Below are 20,779 nucleotides of genomic sequence, written 5' to 3' on the forward strand. Positions count from 1 at the left end.
TATGTAGTCCACCATAAGGACTAGCGGAAATCCTGCCAGGAGTCCAGCCCCAACTACTTTCTTCCCTTTCCTTCCTTCCTTCCTCCCACCCTCCCTGCTGCACCCTCCCCCCTCCTTCCTCCCTTTCTAATTCTTTTTCAACTTTGGAGCACGGCTTTCTGGCAACCCTTAAATACTACAGTTGCACAACTGGCATGTCTGGAGTCACAGCTAAGATTTCCAACTTATATTTTGCCCACCGCAAATGGCAGGTATCTATTAAACGCTGAAAGGGAGCCAGGTGTTATCAATGATACCCAATCACTCGGTGTCTAGGTCCTGGTGCTATTGTGCGCTCAATGGGACGAAAGATTCTGGGTAGGAGACCTGAGGATGAAGATCTGGGGTTGCCTTCTAGCACCAGAGTTCGGGGACCCAACAGGAACAGAGGAGTTCCCCAGCGGAGGGCCGAGCCCAGGTACAGCGGTGCGCTCCGCCTCTCCCTTAGCGCCGTCACTGCTTCGTTGCAGGACAACCCCTACCCCTGCCCCCACCCCCACCCCCACTCCCGCCGCGCCCCTGGAAGGATCTGGGTCGAGCTGAGTCTCTAAGGAGAGGAGTAAGGGATAGAAATCACTGGAACAAAGCTCGGCTTGGGGGTGCCTCCGTGGGGTATCCCTGTACTCTCATCAGGAGCGGGTCTCCAGGCTGCGCTAGCGGATCCCAGGCACCCGGCCAGCAGTGACCATCCTCTCTCTTTGCACCCTCGCTTCTGGGCCAGTGAGGTCAAGAGGAGTAGCAGGCTTTGTCCTCCCTCCACGGGGTAAGGGGCGTGGAAAACGTAACCCTCCACCCCCACCCCCACCCCCCGGCCCCCGTGGCTCGGTGAGCTAAAGTCGGCCTGGTTGTGAGTCAAGGCAAGGGGATTCTTTTTTTTTCCCGCTATTGTCATTATTGGTGATATCAACTCATTCATCGCGGCCTCCCCTCCCAGCTCTCCGGCTGTCACTGCCTGCGTGCCACCAGCCTCTCCAGTCCCTAGCGCGTAGGAAGTGGCCCCCTACAGGCCTACGCGCTCCCCCTCCTGGCGAACCTTTTCTTCCGGCTGGGAGTGAGGGAGCAGGCCGGGAGGAGGTTAGGAGGCTTTAGGTCTGGTTTTGGCCAGTGGGGACTAGGGACGCCTGTCTCTGGGCTGTCCACCGCAGAACGGTAGTGGAAACCCGGCACAGTAGCGCTGCTGCAGCAGTTGCACTTGCGACGCCCCTGCTCTCCCGGTTCTCCTCCACCTGCACCTTTGTCACCTTCAGGTGGCTTCGGAGCCTCAAAGAGGGGGCAGTGGGAAGTCTCCTGGCTCCTCAGAGACTGAACTCCAAGAGGGCACCATGTTCTGCATGAATCTCATACTCACAGGTAGGCCTCCCAGGTCTGGTCTGATGGTCTAGGCAAGGGCACTGATAGAAAAGGGGGACCCGGCTTCTGTCTTAGCGGTTCTCATCAGTCCTCAGCAAAACACTTTTTGGTGTCTCAGTTGCTTTCTGTACAGAATATTGATTATACTATTTGTGATATGTGGAAGGCTTACTGATTTTTTTTATAAGATGTCTAGTTCTCTACTGAATGTGACACTTCAGTATGTAGACACGAAAGGCACATAAACTGAAAAGAATGTAACTCAGGTGATCGATATCGACTTTGTAAACAGTATGTATATTTGACAGAACTGTTCATTCCAAAGAATTTCACAAGTCACGCCTCTAGTGCTGTCCTAGAAGCTTGGGGTTCATATTGCTTATGAGATACTGTGAATAAACTGAGGAATTGAGTGGTATTCCTGCAGTTATTCTCATTACCAAGTCTTAACATGTTTAATCAAAATGAGGGAGAACAATTTCAATAGTGCCTGGTGCATTGAAGGCACCTAAAAATGTTTGTTAGACCTGGCTTCTACAAAGACTAGGCCTGGAGATACAATTGCCAGGAAAATTAGACTTTCAGGAGTCAGCCATTAGTACACACACACACACACACACACACACACACACGTTTAATCACATTCTAGAAAGAAAAGTCCCTCAGTATGGAGAGGGAACCTGACCTAGTTAGAACAGCAAAGAAAAGTTCTTCCGAAAGTGACATTTGAGTGTAATGTTAAAAGATGAATGAGAAAGAGTAATTAGTAAGGGGCTACAGGAAGACAACATTCAGAAGACCAAAGAGTAATGTGGAAGGACAGAAGAAGTTATGTAGGGTAAGGAGATGATGTTTGCTTCAGTAGCTGAGGGCCTCAGGCAGGAAATTTCTACGAGCATATATGTGTAGAAGACTTTACTATTTGATGTCTATGTAGGGCTCAGACTAGAAAGAATAGCTCAAAGGGTGGGTGGCATGAAGTTATAAGTGTAAAGATAAAAGCAGATATAAATCCCAGATAGCTGCAGATACAGTGATGGGTAATAAGTCAGCTCTTCATAACTCAGGTTTTCCTGAGGCGACCATTGCATCTTACTAGGATCTGTACTATGTCTGTAATGGTCTTGTTTCCAGCAATTGTGGCTTTTCTTCATTTTAAGAAAGCAGGGTCTGAGTGAAGTTCTGAGGATACCGTAGCAGAAGCCCTTCAGAGCTTGAGTGCAATGGGTGGAGATGTAGATCAGTTATGATATGCAAATAAGTAAAACACCAGCATGGGTTCTGGGTCATTCGTTTTCATTTTCTGTGGCTATCTTCTGATATTTCATAATTTTTCTACAATATACTTGTGTTATCAAACCTATAAATATATATATTTTCAGAGATAGTCACATAAAACAGTGGTTCAAATGAGGAAATGTTGATACCTTCATTTTCAGCAACAACTGTGTAAAATATATCTTCAGGTAGATGGCAAGTTTGCTTTTTTTTAAGATAAAATGAGAACAAAGAGATTATTTTTATTCAGTGACCATTGCTTAAAGCAAACAATGCAAAACCAGATGGTTGTATGTTTTATTAATCAAGTGTTTTACTCTTAAGAGCTTCATCTTCTAGCAATTTCCATCATATTTTTCATTCACAAATGAAGCTGTTTCCCTTGGTGATTTTATTTGTTTAGCTTTGGTTATTTGAGCTAGGGTCTTGCCTAGTGTGTACTACTGGCTGGATCAGAAGTAGCTATGCAGTTTAGTCTAGAGTAGATCTTACAGCAGCCCCCTTGTTTCTGCATCTTGAGTCTTGAGATTACAGAAACAGGCTACCAAATTCTATTTTGACCATACTTTTTTTTCTTTCAGTATATTCCAAATGAGCATAAAATCATCAAACTATAATACATTGTACTAGTACCATAGTCAAAATTGTATTCAAGGTGAGAAAGGCAGTGGTGGCAAGGTGAGGTTAATGTCAGGTTGTGATCTACAAAAGGGAGGGCCTGGGATGCCTAGGGTGTACTGAATCAAGCTTTCCCACTGCCCCAGCAGAACCATCTGTTGTTTCCCATCCTTCCACACCACAAGCACAGACACATTATACCCCTCTACCACACAGCTTTTAAAGAAGAACATGGGCATCACAAACAGGAAGTGGGTAATGGAGAATTGGAGAAACCCAGTGCTCAGGGTAAAGCAGTGTGGTCTGCAAACCTCATGCCCTGTCCATCCCTCTGAGTCTTCTTCCACTGTCACCGTCACACCACAGAATGAGGAAAAAGGAGAAACTCAGGCACTATCTGTAGACACACTAAGACCTTTTGACCAAACAGTGTTCTAAAGGAAAGCACTGCAGAGGCCACCTTTGGTGATGATGTACTTGCATCCTGTGAGCCACCGTTAACTGAGGACGATAACAAAGCCAACACGGAAGTTGTGAGAAGGTACATCTCGTAAGGAGATGTCCAGATGGGAGTCCCTTCCTAGGAGTGTTTCTCCGAGGATTCTGTTAATGGGGAAAGCGCTTTTACCCCTTCCATCTGGAAGGCGCTGGAGACTCCCCTGTTTATCACCACATCTGTTTGCTAGAGACTCACACCTAGGCTTGTGCGATTCAATACTTTTATAATGGTTAGTAAACAAATCCTAATCTGTGATTATTTTCATTTCTGATGTTTAAGCAAATGAGGAGATAGATTAATAATTAAAAGTCAAAATGACCCCCGTGGATGGGTTTAGTCTCTCAAGCTCTGTGTGGTCTCTGGAGCCTGGAAAGGTAAACCTTGCCCTGTATTTGCCCTGTATTTGGTTTCCTGTGATTGTATTTGGTTGTGCCTTACCAAGGACTTGCAAGCCTTTGTAGGGCTTTAACTTCCCTGAATGGCCTCTTTGGCTACTCAACTTTACTATTTTCTTCCTCAGAGGTCAGACTTGAAGCCTAGTTTTCCCTGAGACTTGTCAGAAGTTAGCTATAGTAACTTGAAATTGTAAATTTTATTTGTTGAACATAAGCATTATCATGATATATGTTTTACCTCTACATACATTTTTTTTTTTTTAATCTTCTGGTCAGTATAGTACTTTAGGCAATATTATTTAGACTTAATTCACAATGCTGTGGTGGTTTGAGTATGCCTAGTCCAGGGAGTGGCGCTATTTGGAGATGTGGCCTTGTTGGAGTAGGTGTGTGTCACTGTGGGCGTGGAATGCTTTAAGCAGGACTCAATGGGCCATCCTAGTAGGAATATGGAAGATGTTGGGAAGGGTGATTTGAACTGTGGAAGCCTGGCTCTAGAGGTGCCAGAGAAAAATTTTAATATGTAGCCAAGAGACTGTTTTTGTGATATTTTGGTGAAGAATGTGGCTGCTTTTTGCCCTTGTCTGAAGAGTCTACCTGGGGCTAAGGCGAAGAGATTTAGATGAATTCCTTTGTTAAAGGAAGTCTCAGATATCCAGATATAAATTCTGTTGTGTGGTTACTAAAGGTCTCTCGTATAAAGAGTGTTTTAATGAAAAGAAGCAATCTGAAAAAGGAAAAACATAAAATATATAGTTTAAGTACTAAAGGGGAAGTGAAATGGAGCTGAATCCTGTGTTCATGGATATTAAATTGAATTAAGGGGATGGCGACCTTGGGGCAAGATCCCACCCAGCTAAATTTAGGTTGAGTCATGGTGGTATACAAGCCTTTAATCCTAGGAGGCAAGGCCAGCAGATCTCTGAGATTAAGGCTAACCTAGGACAGAGCAGATTTTAGGTGAAGAAAATCTTGTTTTTGTTTTTTTTGAGATAGGGTTTCTCTGTGTAGCCCTGGCTGTCCTGGAACTCTATAGATCAGGCTAGCTTTGAATTCAGAAATCTGCCTACCTCTGCCTCCCAAGTGCTGGGATCAAAGTCGTGTGCCACCACCACCCAGCTGGTGAAGAAAATCTTAAATGCAGGCATGATGGCATACACTTTTAATTCCAGGAGACAGAGCCATGTAGATCTCTGAGTTCAAAGTCAGTCTACAGAACAAGTTCCAGGATAGCCAAGCTTATGAAGTGAAGGAGTTGGAAAACAGAAACCTGGTAATAGAATATGGGGGTAGGGTTGGGGGGGGGATGTTCCAATCCCAGCATGTAGCAGAACTTGGCAGCTTGACCACTAGCTTTAGAATCTAGAATAGAAAGGACTGCTGGGACCATTGATGCTGGTTAGCTGGAGCTAAGAAATTAGTGGTGATTAAAAAGAGACCAGTATCACTGAGGCGTAGTCTGGTGTTTTCTGAGAGCACAAAGAAGCTATGTTCCAGATATAACCAAAGTTATACCTTGTACTGCAGTGGGACTTGGTAATGTACAAGAACCACTAAGTTGTACTGGCTTTGAAGGCATGAAGGAGTCATAGAGAGCAGCTGAGACTGCTGTGAGAGGCCATGGAAAGCCATTGGTGAAGGTGCAGCATTAGTTGGAGTAGATGGCCCACGACTGAAGGGGTCATGCAAAGAAGTTGAGGATTAGCACCATGTAGAGGCCTTGAGAGGCTATTGGTGAAGCCTGGTTGCAGTGGAAGACCCTGGGATATTGGAGATGCCAGTACCATAGGATGCTTACCTAGAACAGCAGCAGCAGTGGAGTGGGGTCAACTAGAGCCTAGAATACTACAGAGGGCAGAGCTGGAGATATGACCCAAGCTCTTTGTAGAAGTCCAGAAGATCATGTGTGGATCCCAGACATTAGAAAGAGAAGCTGTAATGTCGAAGTGGCCTTGGATACCCTAAGATGTTCGAGATTCTAGAGCTGTGAGATACCTGCCAAGGAAAGCTGCTAACAGGGAGTGGAACCAGCCCAGGAGAAAAAACTTTGTCACAGTCAGTAAAGATGAAAAGGGAGTAGAGATACGAAGACAGCTTTGACATAGACATGGAGACGCAGAGTTTGGGGTTTGCCCAGCTGGTGTCCTGCCTTGCTTTGGGGAATTACAATTAAGTGATTGGATGAATCTCAGAAGTGACTTTGACCTTTGAACTTTTAATGTTGTTGAGACTGCTATAGATTATGGGGATTTGGGAAGTTGGAGTAAGTGTACTTGTTTAGGTATGGCCCTTTAGACTCATATGTTTGAACAAGCCTATGGGGCCATGGAGCAGAATGTAGTGGTTTGAGTATGCCTAGCCCAGGGAGTGGCACTATTAGGAGGTGTGGCCTTGTTAGGTGTGTCACTGTGGGTGTATGCTCTAATACCATAGTCCTAGCTGCCTGGAAGGAAGTCTTCTCCTAGCAGCTTTCGGCTGAAGGTATAGAACTCTCAGCTCCTCCTGTACCATGCCTGCATGGATGCTGCCATGCTCCTGCCTTGATCATAATGGATTGAACCTCTGAACCGGTAAGCCAGCCTCAATTAAATGTCATCTTTTTAACAGTTTCCTTTGTTATGGTGTCTGTTCACAGCAGTAAAACCCTAACGAAGACGCATGCTATAAATCACTCATTACAGTGTACATTTTGATGGCTTTTTTGGCTATTACCTAATTTGGGCCTTTACTACATTCCTGTGTTAGTTATGGAATATTTTCATTATTTTAAAGAGCAAGCTCACCATGTTGAACCTTTCATCCCAAGGCAACTGCTAAGGTGTATTGTGCTTTGTTGACTTGTCTCTCCTGGAGATCCTGCACGGTTAAGGGATCTGTTTGTGATTGGCCTGTTTCCAAAGTCCATTCATGTTGTATCATGATCAGTAGTTTTTTTAATTGCAAAGTAGTATTTTACCAAATGCATGTGGCACTTTTACCCATAAGTCAGTTGCTAGGCTTTGGGTTGTTTTCACTTTTTTGCCGTTCCATACTACATGGGAAGTGTTGAAATGTATGAAAACTGTTCGGTATCCCTAGATCATTTTGTATCTCTGATAGCAGCTTATGAAGGATCTGAGTTTCCACATATTTTCTTTTTTCTTTTTCTTGGTTTTTCAAGACAGGGTTTCTCTGTGTAGCCCTGGCTGTCCTGGAACTCACTCTGTAGACCAGGCTGGCCTTGAACTCAGAAATCCGCCTGCCTCTGCCTCCCAATCCACACATTTCCTAATGGTCATTGTTGCCTATGTCTTCTTATTATAGACATCTTGGTGGGTATGAGTTGGCAAATCATTGTGATTTTGATTTGTGTTTCCATAGCAACTAATGATGATGAACTTCTTTTCATGCACTTTTTGTTCATCTCTGTAGTATCTTTACAGATGTGACTTCCCCCTTTTAACTAGGTTATTTATATTTTGTTTTAAACTAACTTTTGTGTGTATGTGTTCATGTGTGTGTGTGGTGTGTGTATGTGTTCATGTGTGTGTGGTGTGTGTGTGTGTTCATGTGTGTGTGTGGTGTGTGTATGTGTTCATGTGTGTGTGTGGTGTGTGTATGTGTTCATGTGTGTGTGTTCATGTGTGTGTGTGGTGTGTGTATGTGTTCATGTGTGTGTGTGGTGTGTATATGTGTTCATGTGTGTGTGGTGTGTGTGTGTGTTCATGTGTGTGTCTAGTGTGTGTGTGTGTTCATGTGTGTGTGTGGTGTGTATGTGTTCATATGTGTGTGTGTGTGTTCCTGCCTTTCCTTACCTAGAGCTGGCATTATGGTTTACACAGCTTCTTATTTATCTGTTTGTTAATGTGGGAGCTAGAGATCCAGCACAGATCCTCATATTTGTGTGGCACACACTAAGACAACTAAGCCATATCCTCTATCTTCAAGCTAATCTTTAATGTAAGATAAATCAATATGCATTGAGTGCAGGTATATGAATCATACTCCTTATCATTTATTGCCATTCATCATGCCTGCTGGATATCCAATCAGTCTTTCTTCTCTGTCTTTTCTTAGGATCCCATTTGTCAACTCTCAAGCTTTTATAGAATGCTGTGAATATTTGCCAAAGCTGTTTTTAAAAGAGAGGGTTGCGGCTTCTTCCTAGGAATAGACATCTGCATTTGCTCTCATGCCTAACGCCACTGAAGCTGGAAAAGCCACTGATTCTGGACATGGTGAGCCCAGATCTGAGGACAAGTCACCAGAAGAGAGTCTCCAAGGTGCTGTGCCATCTTTCTACACAAGTGCCTCAGGAGCACCTGTAGGCCCCAGAGGAGATGGGCATTATCCGTCGAGTTGTCCAGTGACTCATACTCGAGAGAAAGTTTATGCCATCTGCTCAGATTATGCCTTCCTCAACCAGGCAACATCAGTCTACAAAACTCCTAGCCTAGCCCGCTCTGCTTGCCTCCCTGATAACACCTCTCTTTCTGCTGGAAATAGTACAAGATATATTGGAATCCCAACTAGTACATCAGAAATAATCTATAATGAAGAAAATAACTTGGAAAACTTATCCGCTAGCATGGGCAAGCTACCTCTTGCATGGGAAATTGATAAATCTGAATTTGATGGGGTGACTACAGATTTGAAACATAAATCAGGTAAGAAGGAGCTATGAAGTTTACAAGTGAGAACAATCAGAAACAAATGCTATCTACTGCTAAGTCTTCCAATGAAATGTTTTCTGTTGCTGAGCCACGAGCATCACTGCCATCTTATCTGTCACTGCAGTTTTTGTTTTTGTTTTTGTTTTGTTTTGTTTCTTTTTTAAGTAACCATAGACATAGTCCCTGACTGTTGCCCATGGAAACTTCTAATATCATGTGTGCATTTGAGGAGCTTTGAGAATCAGAAAGAATGAAACCTAAGAATTAAAGATAAGAACACGGTAGCTCTGAAAAGGGTACTGACATAGCTAGAATATTGCTGTCATTTTGTGGTTTTGCAGAGGTGTGACCATATTTTCTAATTCAGGAGATATTAAGACATTTTCATTTTGAAAAAAAATTGAATGCAAAAAGAATATCTATATTGATCAAATTTGATTTTATTTAAAGCTACAATTACTTAGCTCTCTTTCTAAACCATATTCTAAAGCCCATTTTATTTTTCGTGTATATGTGTATGTTTCTAAGGACCTGCTCACATTTCTTTCCATGTGTTATTTGCTACTTATTTCAAAATTTAAAATTCTGTTTGATATCTCCTTCCCTCCTTTTCAGTGATAGTTCTAAAACTTCCAGATGCCAAGAAGGAGTTCATGCTTCAGTTAGATGTGGCACTGATCTATTTTTGTGGAGTCAAACTTACAAAATACTTGTCTTATATTGGTTAATGGTATGAACATAGTGTTAGAAAAACAGGGTCATAAAGCATTCAAATTGCTTTAAATTTGAGATAACAGTAAACCTATTAATATAGAATTCTTTGTCATATCAAATTTTTAGCAGGATTATATTAATTATAAATATATAATTAAACATTCTCTATTTAAGATTTAGTGTGTGTATATATATATTTGTATATTATCTATTATACTTATATAAGTATATAATACTATTATACTTATATAATATATACTTATATAATATCTATTATATATAAACATATATAAATATAAATAAGAATTGTTTTATTTGGAAGTATACATTCATTACTATTACAGAAATATAAAAGGAAAAGTTAAATCTCTGGGAATAAAAGCAAACTTCTGGGCTGGAGAGATGGCTCAGCAGTTAAGAGCACTGACTGCTCTTCCAGAGGTCCTGAGTTCAATTCCCAGCAACCACATGGTGGCTCATGGCCATCAGTAAGGGGATCGGGTGCCTTCTTCTGGTGTGTGTGAAGACAACGACTGAGCACTCAGATACATAAAATAAATAGATAAATCTAAAAAAAAAAAAAAAAAAAAAAAAAAAAAAAAAAAAGTAAGTTAGAAAGCAAACATTTTTTAGAATCTACTTTAAAAACTGACAGCAGCCCAAGGCTGTGTAATGTAGGAGGATGTAAGTGGGAGGACTGCATCCCACCGTTCACCGTAGGAGGATGTAAGCGGGAGGACTGCACTCCACCGTTCACCGTGCAAGGCATAGTCCTTACCTGTTCGCTGGAGCGCTCTTCAGCTACTAGTGTTTCTCTACCTTCCTTGAGTTAACAGTAATGCAGGGGTTATATGAAGTTGTTCCCACTCTTCTAGTTGTATAGATGAAGAAATTGAGGCTTAGAGGGGATAAATTTGCCTAGAGTTCACAGCTAGATAGAACGAAGATTTTACTTCCGATGGCTTTATAAATACTCTGATAGTTTTACAAAAAAAAAAAACTGTACTTCTGTTTGTACATTCTGAAATCAATTGTTATAGAGATTATTGGGCAAATACATAATCCTCAGGGGACTGGTATGCTTCATTTGTATCAGTATTTATATGTAATTTTTTTCTTTAGGGTTGAGATTTAGTGCTATGCGGGTTTCTTAAAACAAGCTGGGGTATGCTTTCTTCTGTTTCCTGTGGGTTTGTAGTGCGTTCTAAAAATTTCTAACCTTAATTATGGAATTGTCTTATTGACAATTTTGTTGTTCGATTCAGAGGCCTGAAGGTGTACTTTTCCTCTGGTATCTATTGGTAGGATCTTTAGTGAGAACTCATTCTTCACTCTTGGTTCCATTTGCCCAACCTGGCCCCGTAAGTGACCAAACAACACTTTCAGTTGCTAGTTACTGGACCAGGGAATGTGTATCAATTACCTTGCTATGTGGTGAAACTGACTGAAATTAAACACTGCTGCCTTTCTGGCCTTGCCTTAAAATGTGCCACCCTTGCAGAAGTCTCCAGAGTTCCAGAACAATATCCTGTCATTGCAGTTGTTACCTAGGTAGAAGATGACCTGCTGGTGCTCTCTACTCCCCACTGTTCTAAAAGTGTGATTTGAAGCTCTGTTATTAGGAACACTCACATGTGCGATCTTTATGTTTTCTTCAAGAATTGACCTCTTTTAACTAGGCATGATGGCATTTGTTTATAGTCCCCATACTATGGAGACTGGAGCAGAATGATCGTGAGTTTGAAGATAGCCTGAGATATGTAGGGAGTTCCAGGCTAACCCAGTCCCCATGGCGAGACCTTAGATTGTGGTGGGCCTTTGCTGGCCGGCTGTAGCCCGCGCGGTCGTCTCGCCAGCAAGAAGACACGCAGACACACTAGGTTCCTTCTGCAGCAACTGTTTATTTGTCTCCATCCATAGGGAAAAAAGGGTCGAGCCCAAAATCCGCACTGCTTATATACACCACAGTGCAGCGTATCTGCCCACAGCGTGGCGTGTCTGCTCATGATTGGCTGTTCTGATTGGCTGTTCGCTCATTACCCTACGTAATGCCCCGGGCTGGGCGGTGACATGGCGTCCTTTTCACTCCATGCACATGCTCAAACAGTTGTCCACTAGGAGTTAACAGCGGAAGTAGGTGCCATCCCGCCATGGCGAATGCTTCACGGCTCCCCACAGTCGGCCACAATAACGACCAAACATGAGACTTCTCTCGACGGTTTACTCAGGAAATTTTCTTCTTGTGTTAAACAGCTCTTTTAGGTTTGTAAGTGTTACACAGCTCTTTTAAGTATTACGCCTCTTCTTGGCGTCACCGCCTCCTCCTGCCTCCCAGCACGCTTCTAGGTGCTGTGGCTCTTCCTGCTTCTGCAGAATGGGTGGCAGGCGGCTGGCAGCGGCGGACTGCGGGCAGTGTGGGCGGCACGTGGGCGGCGGCTTCGCTGCTGTTCTTGCCGCTGCTTCTTGCTTCAGGAATGGTGTGGCGTGGAATGGCGTTGACTGTCTGGAAAGCGCCCCTTTTTATACCCATGCCCAAGCCCTCATGGTTCTACTGGATTGGTTCTCTGGCAATCACCTCATTAGCATACACCTGCTTGGGATGAGCTTGGTAGCACGCACCTGCTCGGGTTTGGTGCATGATTGGTTAGCATACACCCACTCGGGAGACACCTAATTTGCATGAGCCCACTCGGGAGGGGCACCTGCATGAACCTGCTTGGGCGCATGCGCAGTGGAATCGTCTAGCGCTGCTGCCATGTGCGTATTGTCCGAGCAGCTGCCTACATTAGATTGTGGGGGAAAGTGCTCATTTTACTAATATGGCATGTGTTTCAGGACCTTCTTGTTATGAAAACTGCTTTAATCTTGACATAATTGTCCTAGCTTTCTTTTGGGATGTTTGTGTGTGGCACATTCTTTTCCATTCTCTTTTGGATTTAGAAATTACATTGCTTTATAGCTTCTGTTTCTCACTTGCAGAGACTTGGTATCTTCATTTTTTGACTAGAGCACTAGATCTATATCATCTAGCACCATTATATTATCCACTTCAAAGTCTTTGCAGATTTCAAACACTGGCCTAGGTCAGAGTCAGAGTTGGTCTTATCTTTTGCTTGATGGTAACTCATTTCTTTGTTTCTTCACATGCTTTATTGTTTTTGAGTTTGTTCTGGATTTGGGGACTGTTGTATGAACTCTGGTATATCATCCCAACAAGCAAGCAAGCAAGCAAGCAAGCAAGCAAGCAAGCAAGCAAGCAAGCACACAGGAAGGCAGGCAGTCAAGAAAGCAATTTCTCACTCTGTTCTGTTTTCCTCCTCTTCTCCCTCCCCTTCTTTCTTTGTGTTACTCTGTGTGTGTGTGTGTTTCTTGTATTCTCTCTCTTTCTCTCTTTCTCTCTTTCTCTCTCTCTCTCTCTCTCTCTCTCTCTCTCTCTCTCTCTCTCCACCCTACCCCCTAGTTGATTTGAAACTGCAAGCTTTGTCTTTTAAAGATAGTTCCATTCTTGCGTTGGGCCCATTAGCCCTGTCTGAGTCACTTAGGTGTGCATATATGGTCCAGGTCTTAGCACAAGATTTGGGCTTCTCTCTCTTTTATAACTTCCCTGTTTTCAGGTTTCTTCCTACCTCATTTAGTGGTGGTTTGTATCCTGTCTCTCCCCCCTCCCCCTTTATTTCTGGAGACAGCAGTCTGGCTATGTATTCTAGCATGGTCTACAATTCTTTGTATTGACTTTTATTCTCTTTATTTTTACTTGATGTGTATGAATGTTTTGCCAGCATGATGTCTGTGTACAGTGTGCATGCTTAATACTCTTAGAGGCCAGAAGAACATGATGGATACCCTGGAACTGAAGTTATAGATGGTTATTAGCTACTATGTGGTTGCTGGGAACTGAACCTAGGTCCTCTTAACTACTGAACTATCTCTCCAGCCCCCTCGCCTATAATTCTTAATCTCCCTGCTTCCATTTTTTTTTTTTTTTGAGTACTGGGACTATAGGTCTGTGCCACTGCACACAGCTGTTGAGTTTTCATTTATCATCTTTCCTCATACGCTTCTGAATACCAGGATAGTATGTGTTATTGGTAGGATTAGGAAGAAAGGATAAGGTGATGGTGCAGAGAACTGGGGAAAGGTCAGTGCCATTGAGTGACGGGGAGACAGAAATGTGATGGGGTTTCTTTTTTATATTATGATCTAGCTTCTACTTTGAAATTGTTTTCTTCCTGCAAGTTCAGTGAAATGTTGGGAGTAGAACCAGGTCTTGTGACATTATGGGGATTTCTGCTTGCTGGCAGTGTGTACTCATTTAACCTAGGGAGAATCACAGCAACATACACAGCAAAAGAAGCGCAGGGACAGATTGAAGAGTCTGGTGGGGAGAGAGTGACAGAGCTGTTGTGGCCCACTGAGGCTGAAGACTTTGATGTTTCATTAGCCTCCCAGCTTTCAGTGGCTGAGAAAACCGTGACGGGAATGAAATCATTCAGAGGCAGAGGAAGGAGTCCAAGGAAAATCACTTTCCTGTTTTTGAGATTTGTTTTAACCAGTGAGGGATGGTTTAGTGAGATTTAGTTTGCATTTGCAAGTGGGTGGTAAGCTCTGAAACATTTTGTGTTCTCTATATCTGTGAAGACACAGAAAGAATAATTAAATTATAGGAGAGAAATTATATCTTTGTTGTTTAGTGTTCATTGTTATGAAACATTACAGATGCTCTTTGTGTGACAGTATTTTCTGAGTCCCAGCTGGTTAGGGGAGCTACATGGTTATTGTGTATAGTACTGAAATAGTTCTCCTGCCACAGGTCTATAAGGAGGTGTCTGTTTATATAATCTGTACTTGATAACTCAGAAGTAAAATATTCACATGAGCAATTTTCACATGAGATTTGATTATTTCATTTAAAGTAGATGATGTCAGGCATATATTAATGTAGCTGAAAGCATCAGCCTTGGGTATTATTAATATTTTATTATTTATACTATTGAGTGGGTAAAACATCAACATGGTTTAGAAATAAATAAATGTATCAAAATTAAATGAGATAAACTCTCCTGCTCACTTCTGTCTGTTTTGTCCACTTTCTATCTCTCTCCTACCCTAGTAGGCAGTCATTCTCTATCTTTGGGAAGATTGTGTACGTGTTCCTAGGCAGGGCACACACACAGGGCTCCATGTTGTGCAGTCTGGTTCCTAGTGCAGAGTTTTATTTTAATAGTTTAACACATGCTTCACTTCATTTTGAAGTCTCTGAGGCCTGGAGTTATTATTGGACAGAATATCATCATGCTGGATATTGTAATAGAGTTATGTTAATGTGGATTTTATTGTTTTATAGAATGGATTCATTTTCAGGAAAGTGGTCTAGTTTAATTCTTTCCTGTTGGTAACTTGAAGTTGTAGGTATGGCTAAACATCTTTGGACTGGTTATCTTAACCAGCTCTAAGAACCTAGCTCTGGACTTGGATGCAATCTTGATAGGAAATACCATTTCTGATGGTTCAAATTGTTTTAATTCTCTTCCTGCTTTCTCTCAAGAGAAGAGTACTATTCTGGAAAGCACAGGAATTACTTTGAGACATTTGCAGATACCATTTTTTTAGAAGGCATGGCAGTTCCTCTCTAATTCTGTTGTAACTTCTGGCATGGGGTTTACTTTATCTGAGCATTTCCTTGTATTATTTCTTTGTTCTGTAGGCAATGCAAAGAAAGAAATTTGCAAGAAGAAAACATCAGAGAAAAAAGGGCGGCACCAGAGGGATTGTCTCCACTATTGTCCTCTTGATGATGTTAAACAGCGCAAAGTGTTGGACCTTAGGCGATGGTATGTGGCCATGTCAGTTTTTACTTTTTCTAATCTTAAAAATAAGTAATTTGACATTAATTTTGCTGAGTATAGGTTCATAAATTATATTTATTATAAACAGTTAGTTCTAAAATTATGTCTAAATACTTTAGGTAATACCTCAGATTTTGGAAGTAGTCTAGTTTAGCTCAGCCTGGCTGTCAGTCTCATTCAATGACCCCTCTTAATGGTAAGCTACATTGGGAGATACTTAAATTTGGAGTTGTTGTTCACCTGGTTGTTCTTTGTTGAAGAATTCTATAGGAAGTGACTGTTAGCTTACAGCTATTTTAATTATTGCCATACCTAGTAAAATTAACAATATTTCTTGTGGGTATACTTTCCAGAGTAAATTGACACTTTATAGATTGTTCTATAAGTTCATCATATGTGTGCTTGCTTGTCATGGCCCATGAGTTTCAATTTAGAATCTCCAGCTTTCTTTCTTTGTCTCCATCTCTCTCTGGAGGATTTCATGTTCCCCTTTTAAGTCCCCAGTGACAATTCTGTCCTTAGAATCTCTGTCCAGGGGTTCATGGGATGTGCTTTGGTCTGAGAAGAATCTCTGAAAAACTTGACAAAAGGAAAGTGATTTGTTTTGCTTCTCCAGTATTTCAGAAGTTGCAAATGATCCTGTGCTTACTCAAATGAGAATTCACATAGAAATTTGAGTAGTTAGTATCAAAATTTCTTGGCTTGAATAAGACATATTTTAGTAGGTTGCTAGCCATAATGTAGCTCATCTTGATAAAAATAGATGATTTTTACTCTCATACATTTTTATGTGTTTAATAAGTAGGAAATACTTTAAACAAAAAATGATTTTACATTGCATTAAAGTTTGCATTATGGTCACATTTTAAATCACCCATAAGATAAATATTTCTGTTCCGCATGTTTTATATTAATTCAAGTGAAGAATACTGTTTGATTTCCCAGGTACTGCATAAGCCGACCACAATACAAGACTTCATGTGGTATCTCCTCATTGATTTCTTGTTGGAATTTCTTATACAGCATAATGGGAGCTGGGAAGTAAGTATGCCAGTTCACTGCTAACACCAAACTCCATCTTTGAAAGTAGTTTGAAGGATACTGAGTATGATGATGCACACCTGTAATCCCAGCACTCAGGAGGCAGATTTCTGTGAGTTTGAAATCAGACTGGTATACAGAATAAATTGTAGGACATCTAGGGCTACATAGAGACACTGTCTTAAGAAGTCAAAAGAAAAAAGAAAAAAGAAAGAAAAGAAAAGAAAAAGGAATTTTAAGGTACCTGTTTTATAGTGGAAGACTGAGAGTTGACTTTTCACAAACTGAGAAAAATTGTGTGTATTGTTATAAGCCTTTCAGTTTAAAATATTTGCATGTATTCTTTTCAATAAAATAAATGTAAAGTATTGCTAAAACTGTTTCGAAGCTAAACCTATACCTATTATTGACACTGAGGAGCATTTTATTTGCATATGGCTGGAACTGTGAAATGAAAGGGCATGTTTCTTTTCTAGTCTCCCACCTATTACCCAAGAAGAAGCATTACACATTTTGGGCTTCCAACCCCCATTTGAAGATATTAGGTTTGGCCCTTTCACTGGAAATACAACACTCATGAGGTATGGAGCTGCAACTCAGGGATAACACCTTATTTCTAATTCTGTAAAGTGATAACTCTGTAGTGTTTGGGGACAGTACAGATAGACTTTGCTGCTGGGTTCCAGACTCCCTTAGATATGCCATGTGTGGGCTGTGCTTGGGTTTCTGTACAATTAAGACAGTAGCCTGTGTTATGAAACTATTGCTATGGGCAAATCTTCTTCTTAATTTCAGATGGTTTAGACAAATTAATGACCACTTTCATGTGAAAGGATACTCCTATGTTCTATATAAGCCCCATGGGAAGAACAAAACAGCTGGAGAAACTGGTAGGTGAAAGTACACACACATACACACACACACACACACACACACACACACACGCACACGCACACGCACACGCACACGCGTGCGCGCGCACACATACACACACACACACACACATACGAGCTTTCAGGTTGAGTACAGTCTCAGAAATTGGCCATATTGTTTCCTGGGACATCAAATTAACTTTTAACAGTCTGATGTTTTCATACCTTTTTAAGAAGAAAATCATGATAGTAATACATAGGACACAGAATACAGTAATACAGTATTTTAGTATATAGTTTAATTTTCACCCCTTCTGATATTTCTGTGTAGATGTTAGAACTTTAAAGCATGTTTATAAACACTGCTCTTAACACAATGTATGGCTTAGGACCTTGCTATGTTTGTGTGTGCACGTGTGTGTGTGCATGTGTGTGTGTGTGTGTGTGTTCACTTCTAGGGAAAAGCATGGGATTTTCAGTTTATTTTAAAACAAAGTGAGAGCACTTTAGGACAGACATGTGATGCTGGACCAGCATCAAATGGTAACACAAAACAACAGGGTAACCAAATGGGAAGTGACAACACTGTTGTAAAAAAGTCTTGGTTTTAACAGACATATTAAAGAGGTTGATCTTAAGGATTATTTGTTATATACTAGTTGAATTATTTGTATTGTTTAATGATTTCAACTTATAAATTGTCACAGTAAACTTGGAACTTTATGGAGCAGACTGCTGTTAAAGAAGAAACTTTTCTGACTCTCTTTGAAATGGGAGACTTTATTCAAGATTGTTGCAATGAGGTATTGTGATAAGGATTAAAGATTAACCTCAGCTTCAAAGGTGATAAAGGTGGATGTAAAGACAGATGGATTATTGATGCGAAGGAATATAGGATATTGAGAAACTATAGGTAGTAATGTAAATTTAACAACATTCTCAAAGTTTAAAAATATGAAACAATTAGTAAAATGTAATAAAACAACAAAAGGGCTCCTGAGTGTTGGCGTAGGATTAGTATTCAGAAAGTTTATGATTTTTTTTTGACCAACTGTGCTGCCTATTATGTTTTGGAACATAATTTTGTTAGAGATCTTTAGAACAACAGTACTTGGTTTACTTTCTAGTGGTCCTGGCTCCTCCAGTTCTTCATGAGTTATTTATACAATGAGTGGATGGATATGACTGCTGTTAACCGTTTCCCTAATGGACTAGTATATGTTAGGATGCTTGGCACTGGCACACTCTGATTTCTTTTACCTCTGTTTTAAACATCCTTAAACATATGTCCAGTCTTTTATTTATAGAGTAGAATAAATTGTTTTCCTTAACAAGCTTTAAAAAATGACATGTATTTATGTCTTTATTTCATATGTGATCAAATGACAGCCTGAGGGAGTTAGTTCTCTCCTTTCACCATTTGGGTCCTGGGAATCAAACTTGGGCAGTAGGGCTCGAGAGCAGGTACCTTTACTTCCTGAGCCATCTTTCTGACCCCCCCCCTTTTATCTCCCTTTTTATGCAAAGGCAAGATGGTAGTTTCTTCAGATTTTTTCAAATAAAGTTTAATGACTTTTTTTTTTTTTTTAACCAATTGTGCTCTCCTCAACCCCCTCCCACCTCCACAGCCTGGCACCATTTCTGAAATGTCCCTAGACAGTTTAGTCCCAGAATCCTATTATCTCATGGACTACTATCCTTTGGCCTCTGTCATTTGATGTTTGGGATGTACTATCATGTCTTTTATCTTTTTAGTGTAAATGTCTGGCTCAGTGCCCATAGAGACCACCCAAAGTAGCACTTTGATTCTGTATATGATACACATCAGCGATAGATACATTCAGATCAGCAGAACCCTGGTATTCTGCTTCCTGCCCTCATTTTGTTGATACTTTCTCTTACAATCAATGGTTTCTGGGATAGTCAGTGGTTAAAGCCATTGTCAGCTGCTATTACTTATTTAATAACTACTCTGGAACATATCTTTTTTTTCTCTTTTTTTCTGTTGAGTTATATCTGATTATCACAGTGTGCTCTCAGTGTTCTTGGGAACTGCATATCCTGGATTGAGTAACTCTGGTTCTTGATGAACTCAATGCCTCTGGGCCCTCAATAGTCACTGTAAGTGAAGCAACTCCTAGAGTTTAAAAAAACCCTGGAAATTGTGATAAAACTTAAGAGTTGATAAAAGATGAAGCAGGCCGGGCGGTGGTGGTGCACACCTTTAATCCCAGCACTTGGGAGGCAGAGGCAGGTGGATTTCTGAGTTCTAGGCCAGCCTGGTCTACAGAGTGAGTTCCAGGACAGCCAAGGATACACAGAAAAACCCTGTTTTGAAAATCCAAAAACAAAACAAAACAAAACAAAAAAAAATAAAAGATGAAGCGTATTTTTTAGAGGTATGGTTGATCACACTGAAAACTTGCACTAAATGTTGACAATAGTAGTCATCTGTTCAGTTAACTTCAGAGGAGTGACTCACGTGGCAAAGGCAGGATTCACTTGGAAATCATACTTAGGCTCAGGAATTTATTTTTCTTTCAGTGGATACTACAGTTCACTACTTTGCTTAATACAATACCAGTCTCTACTTTACCCTTACATATATCACACATACCCTCCCCTTGACGACACTATTGATTCTCTGGTAGCCCTGTGCACATCTCAGGTATACAGTGTGTTGATACTGTTTTCCTCATCTTCAGCATTCTTCGAGTTCATACTGAACAGTTTTCTTTAACCTGCCGTGTGGTTATGTCCCTCTCCTCCTCGAGAGCTCTCTAGGCTTGCGTGCAAACCAAACTTCATAGAATTGGTAGCATGTCAAGCCAGCATCAACTGGACTTCCACCACTGTCCTCATGTGCCTGCTGTATTTAAAAGCTATCAGATGGGTAGGGGCCTTGCAGGACAATGACATGCTGCTTGATTACTTAGCATAGTTTCAGAATCGTCTCTTGACTTTCAATGTATAAAGATGTGTTCTCAGTTCTCTGAGGCTCTTCTGCAGAAGGACTAGTTCATACTAAACCATCTCAAAGAATGTAAGGTGCTGACAGTGTATTGGAGTGAGAGCTATAATGCCAAAGGGGGCTGAAGCCATTCATTGGTAGCTCAAGTTGTCCACTCTTTTCAACTCTGAACCTAATTCTTACAGCTTTTTTCACATCCTGCCTGTTTACTGTACAGCTATGGAGGTAGTTTCTTTTTTTTTCTTTCTTAGGTATCCTCTGTTATTGGGTGAACTACACTCTAAACCTCAGCAACACATTTGTCTTCTCATCACAGATCATTTCCTTGGGTAACTGCCCTCTGAGTAATGCTGCATTGTCTTTTATTTTAGAAGATGATCTTTTCTCTGATTTTGTCCTGAAATTGTGGGGGTGTCTTTGTTGTTGTTGTTGTTTTTTCGAAGGGGTATCTTATTGTAGGCTTTCTCTGTTGTACTCCACATTCTTTTTTTTTTTTTTTTTTTT

At 41.1% G+C, this 20,779-nt stretch overlaps 1 protein-coding gene across 6 annotated transcripts in view; it reads left to right on the forward strand.

The window, feature by feature from the left end:
* Positions 1 to 89: 89 nt before the first annotated feature.
* Bivm (basic, immunoglobulin-like variable motif containing) overlaps positions 90 to 20,779 on the forward strand; it is a 33,595-nt gene continuing 12,905 nt past the window's right edge. The window contains exons 1-7 of one of the 6 annotated variants that reach the window (XM_031367376.1): positions 90 to 457; positions 1,287 to 1,389; positions 8,236 to 8,825; positions 15,250 to 15,376; positions 16,337 to 16,432; positions 16,909 to 17,013; positions 17,228 to 17,322. In XM_031367376.1, the coding sequence (XP_031223236.1) occupies positions 8,351 to 8,825; positions 15,250 to 15,376; positions 16,337 to 16,432; positions 16,909 to 17,013; positions 17,228 to 17,322 (898 nt within the window). In that variant the 5' untranslated portion in view covers positions 90 to 457; positions 1,287 to 1,389; positions 8,236 to 8,350. Of the gene's footprint in view, positions 458 to 783; positions 803 to 1,286; positions 1,390 to 6,708; positions 6,750 to 8,235; positions 8,826 to 15,249; positions 15,377 to 16,336; positions 16,433 to 16,908; positions 17,014 to 17,227; positions 17,323 to 20,779 lie in introns of those variants that run through there. The other 5 variants (XM_031367381.1, XM_031367377.1, XM_031367378.1 and 2 more) reach the window with 5 other exon arrangements.

The sequence above is a fragment of the Mastomys coucha genome, unplaced genomic scaffold (genome assembly GCF_008632895.1).
Source record: "Mastomys coucha isolate ucsf_1 unplaced genomic scaffold, UCSF_Mcou_1 pScaffold14, whole genome shotgun sequence".
In the NCBI taxonomy this organism is placed as follows: Eukaryota; Metazoa; Chordata; class Mammalia; order Rodentia; family Muridae; genus Mastomys; species Mastomys coucha.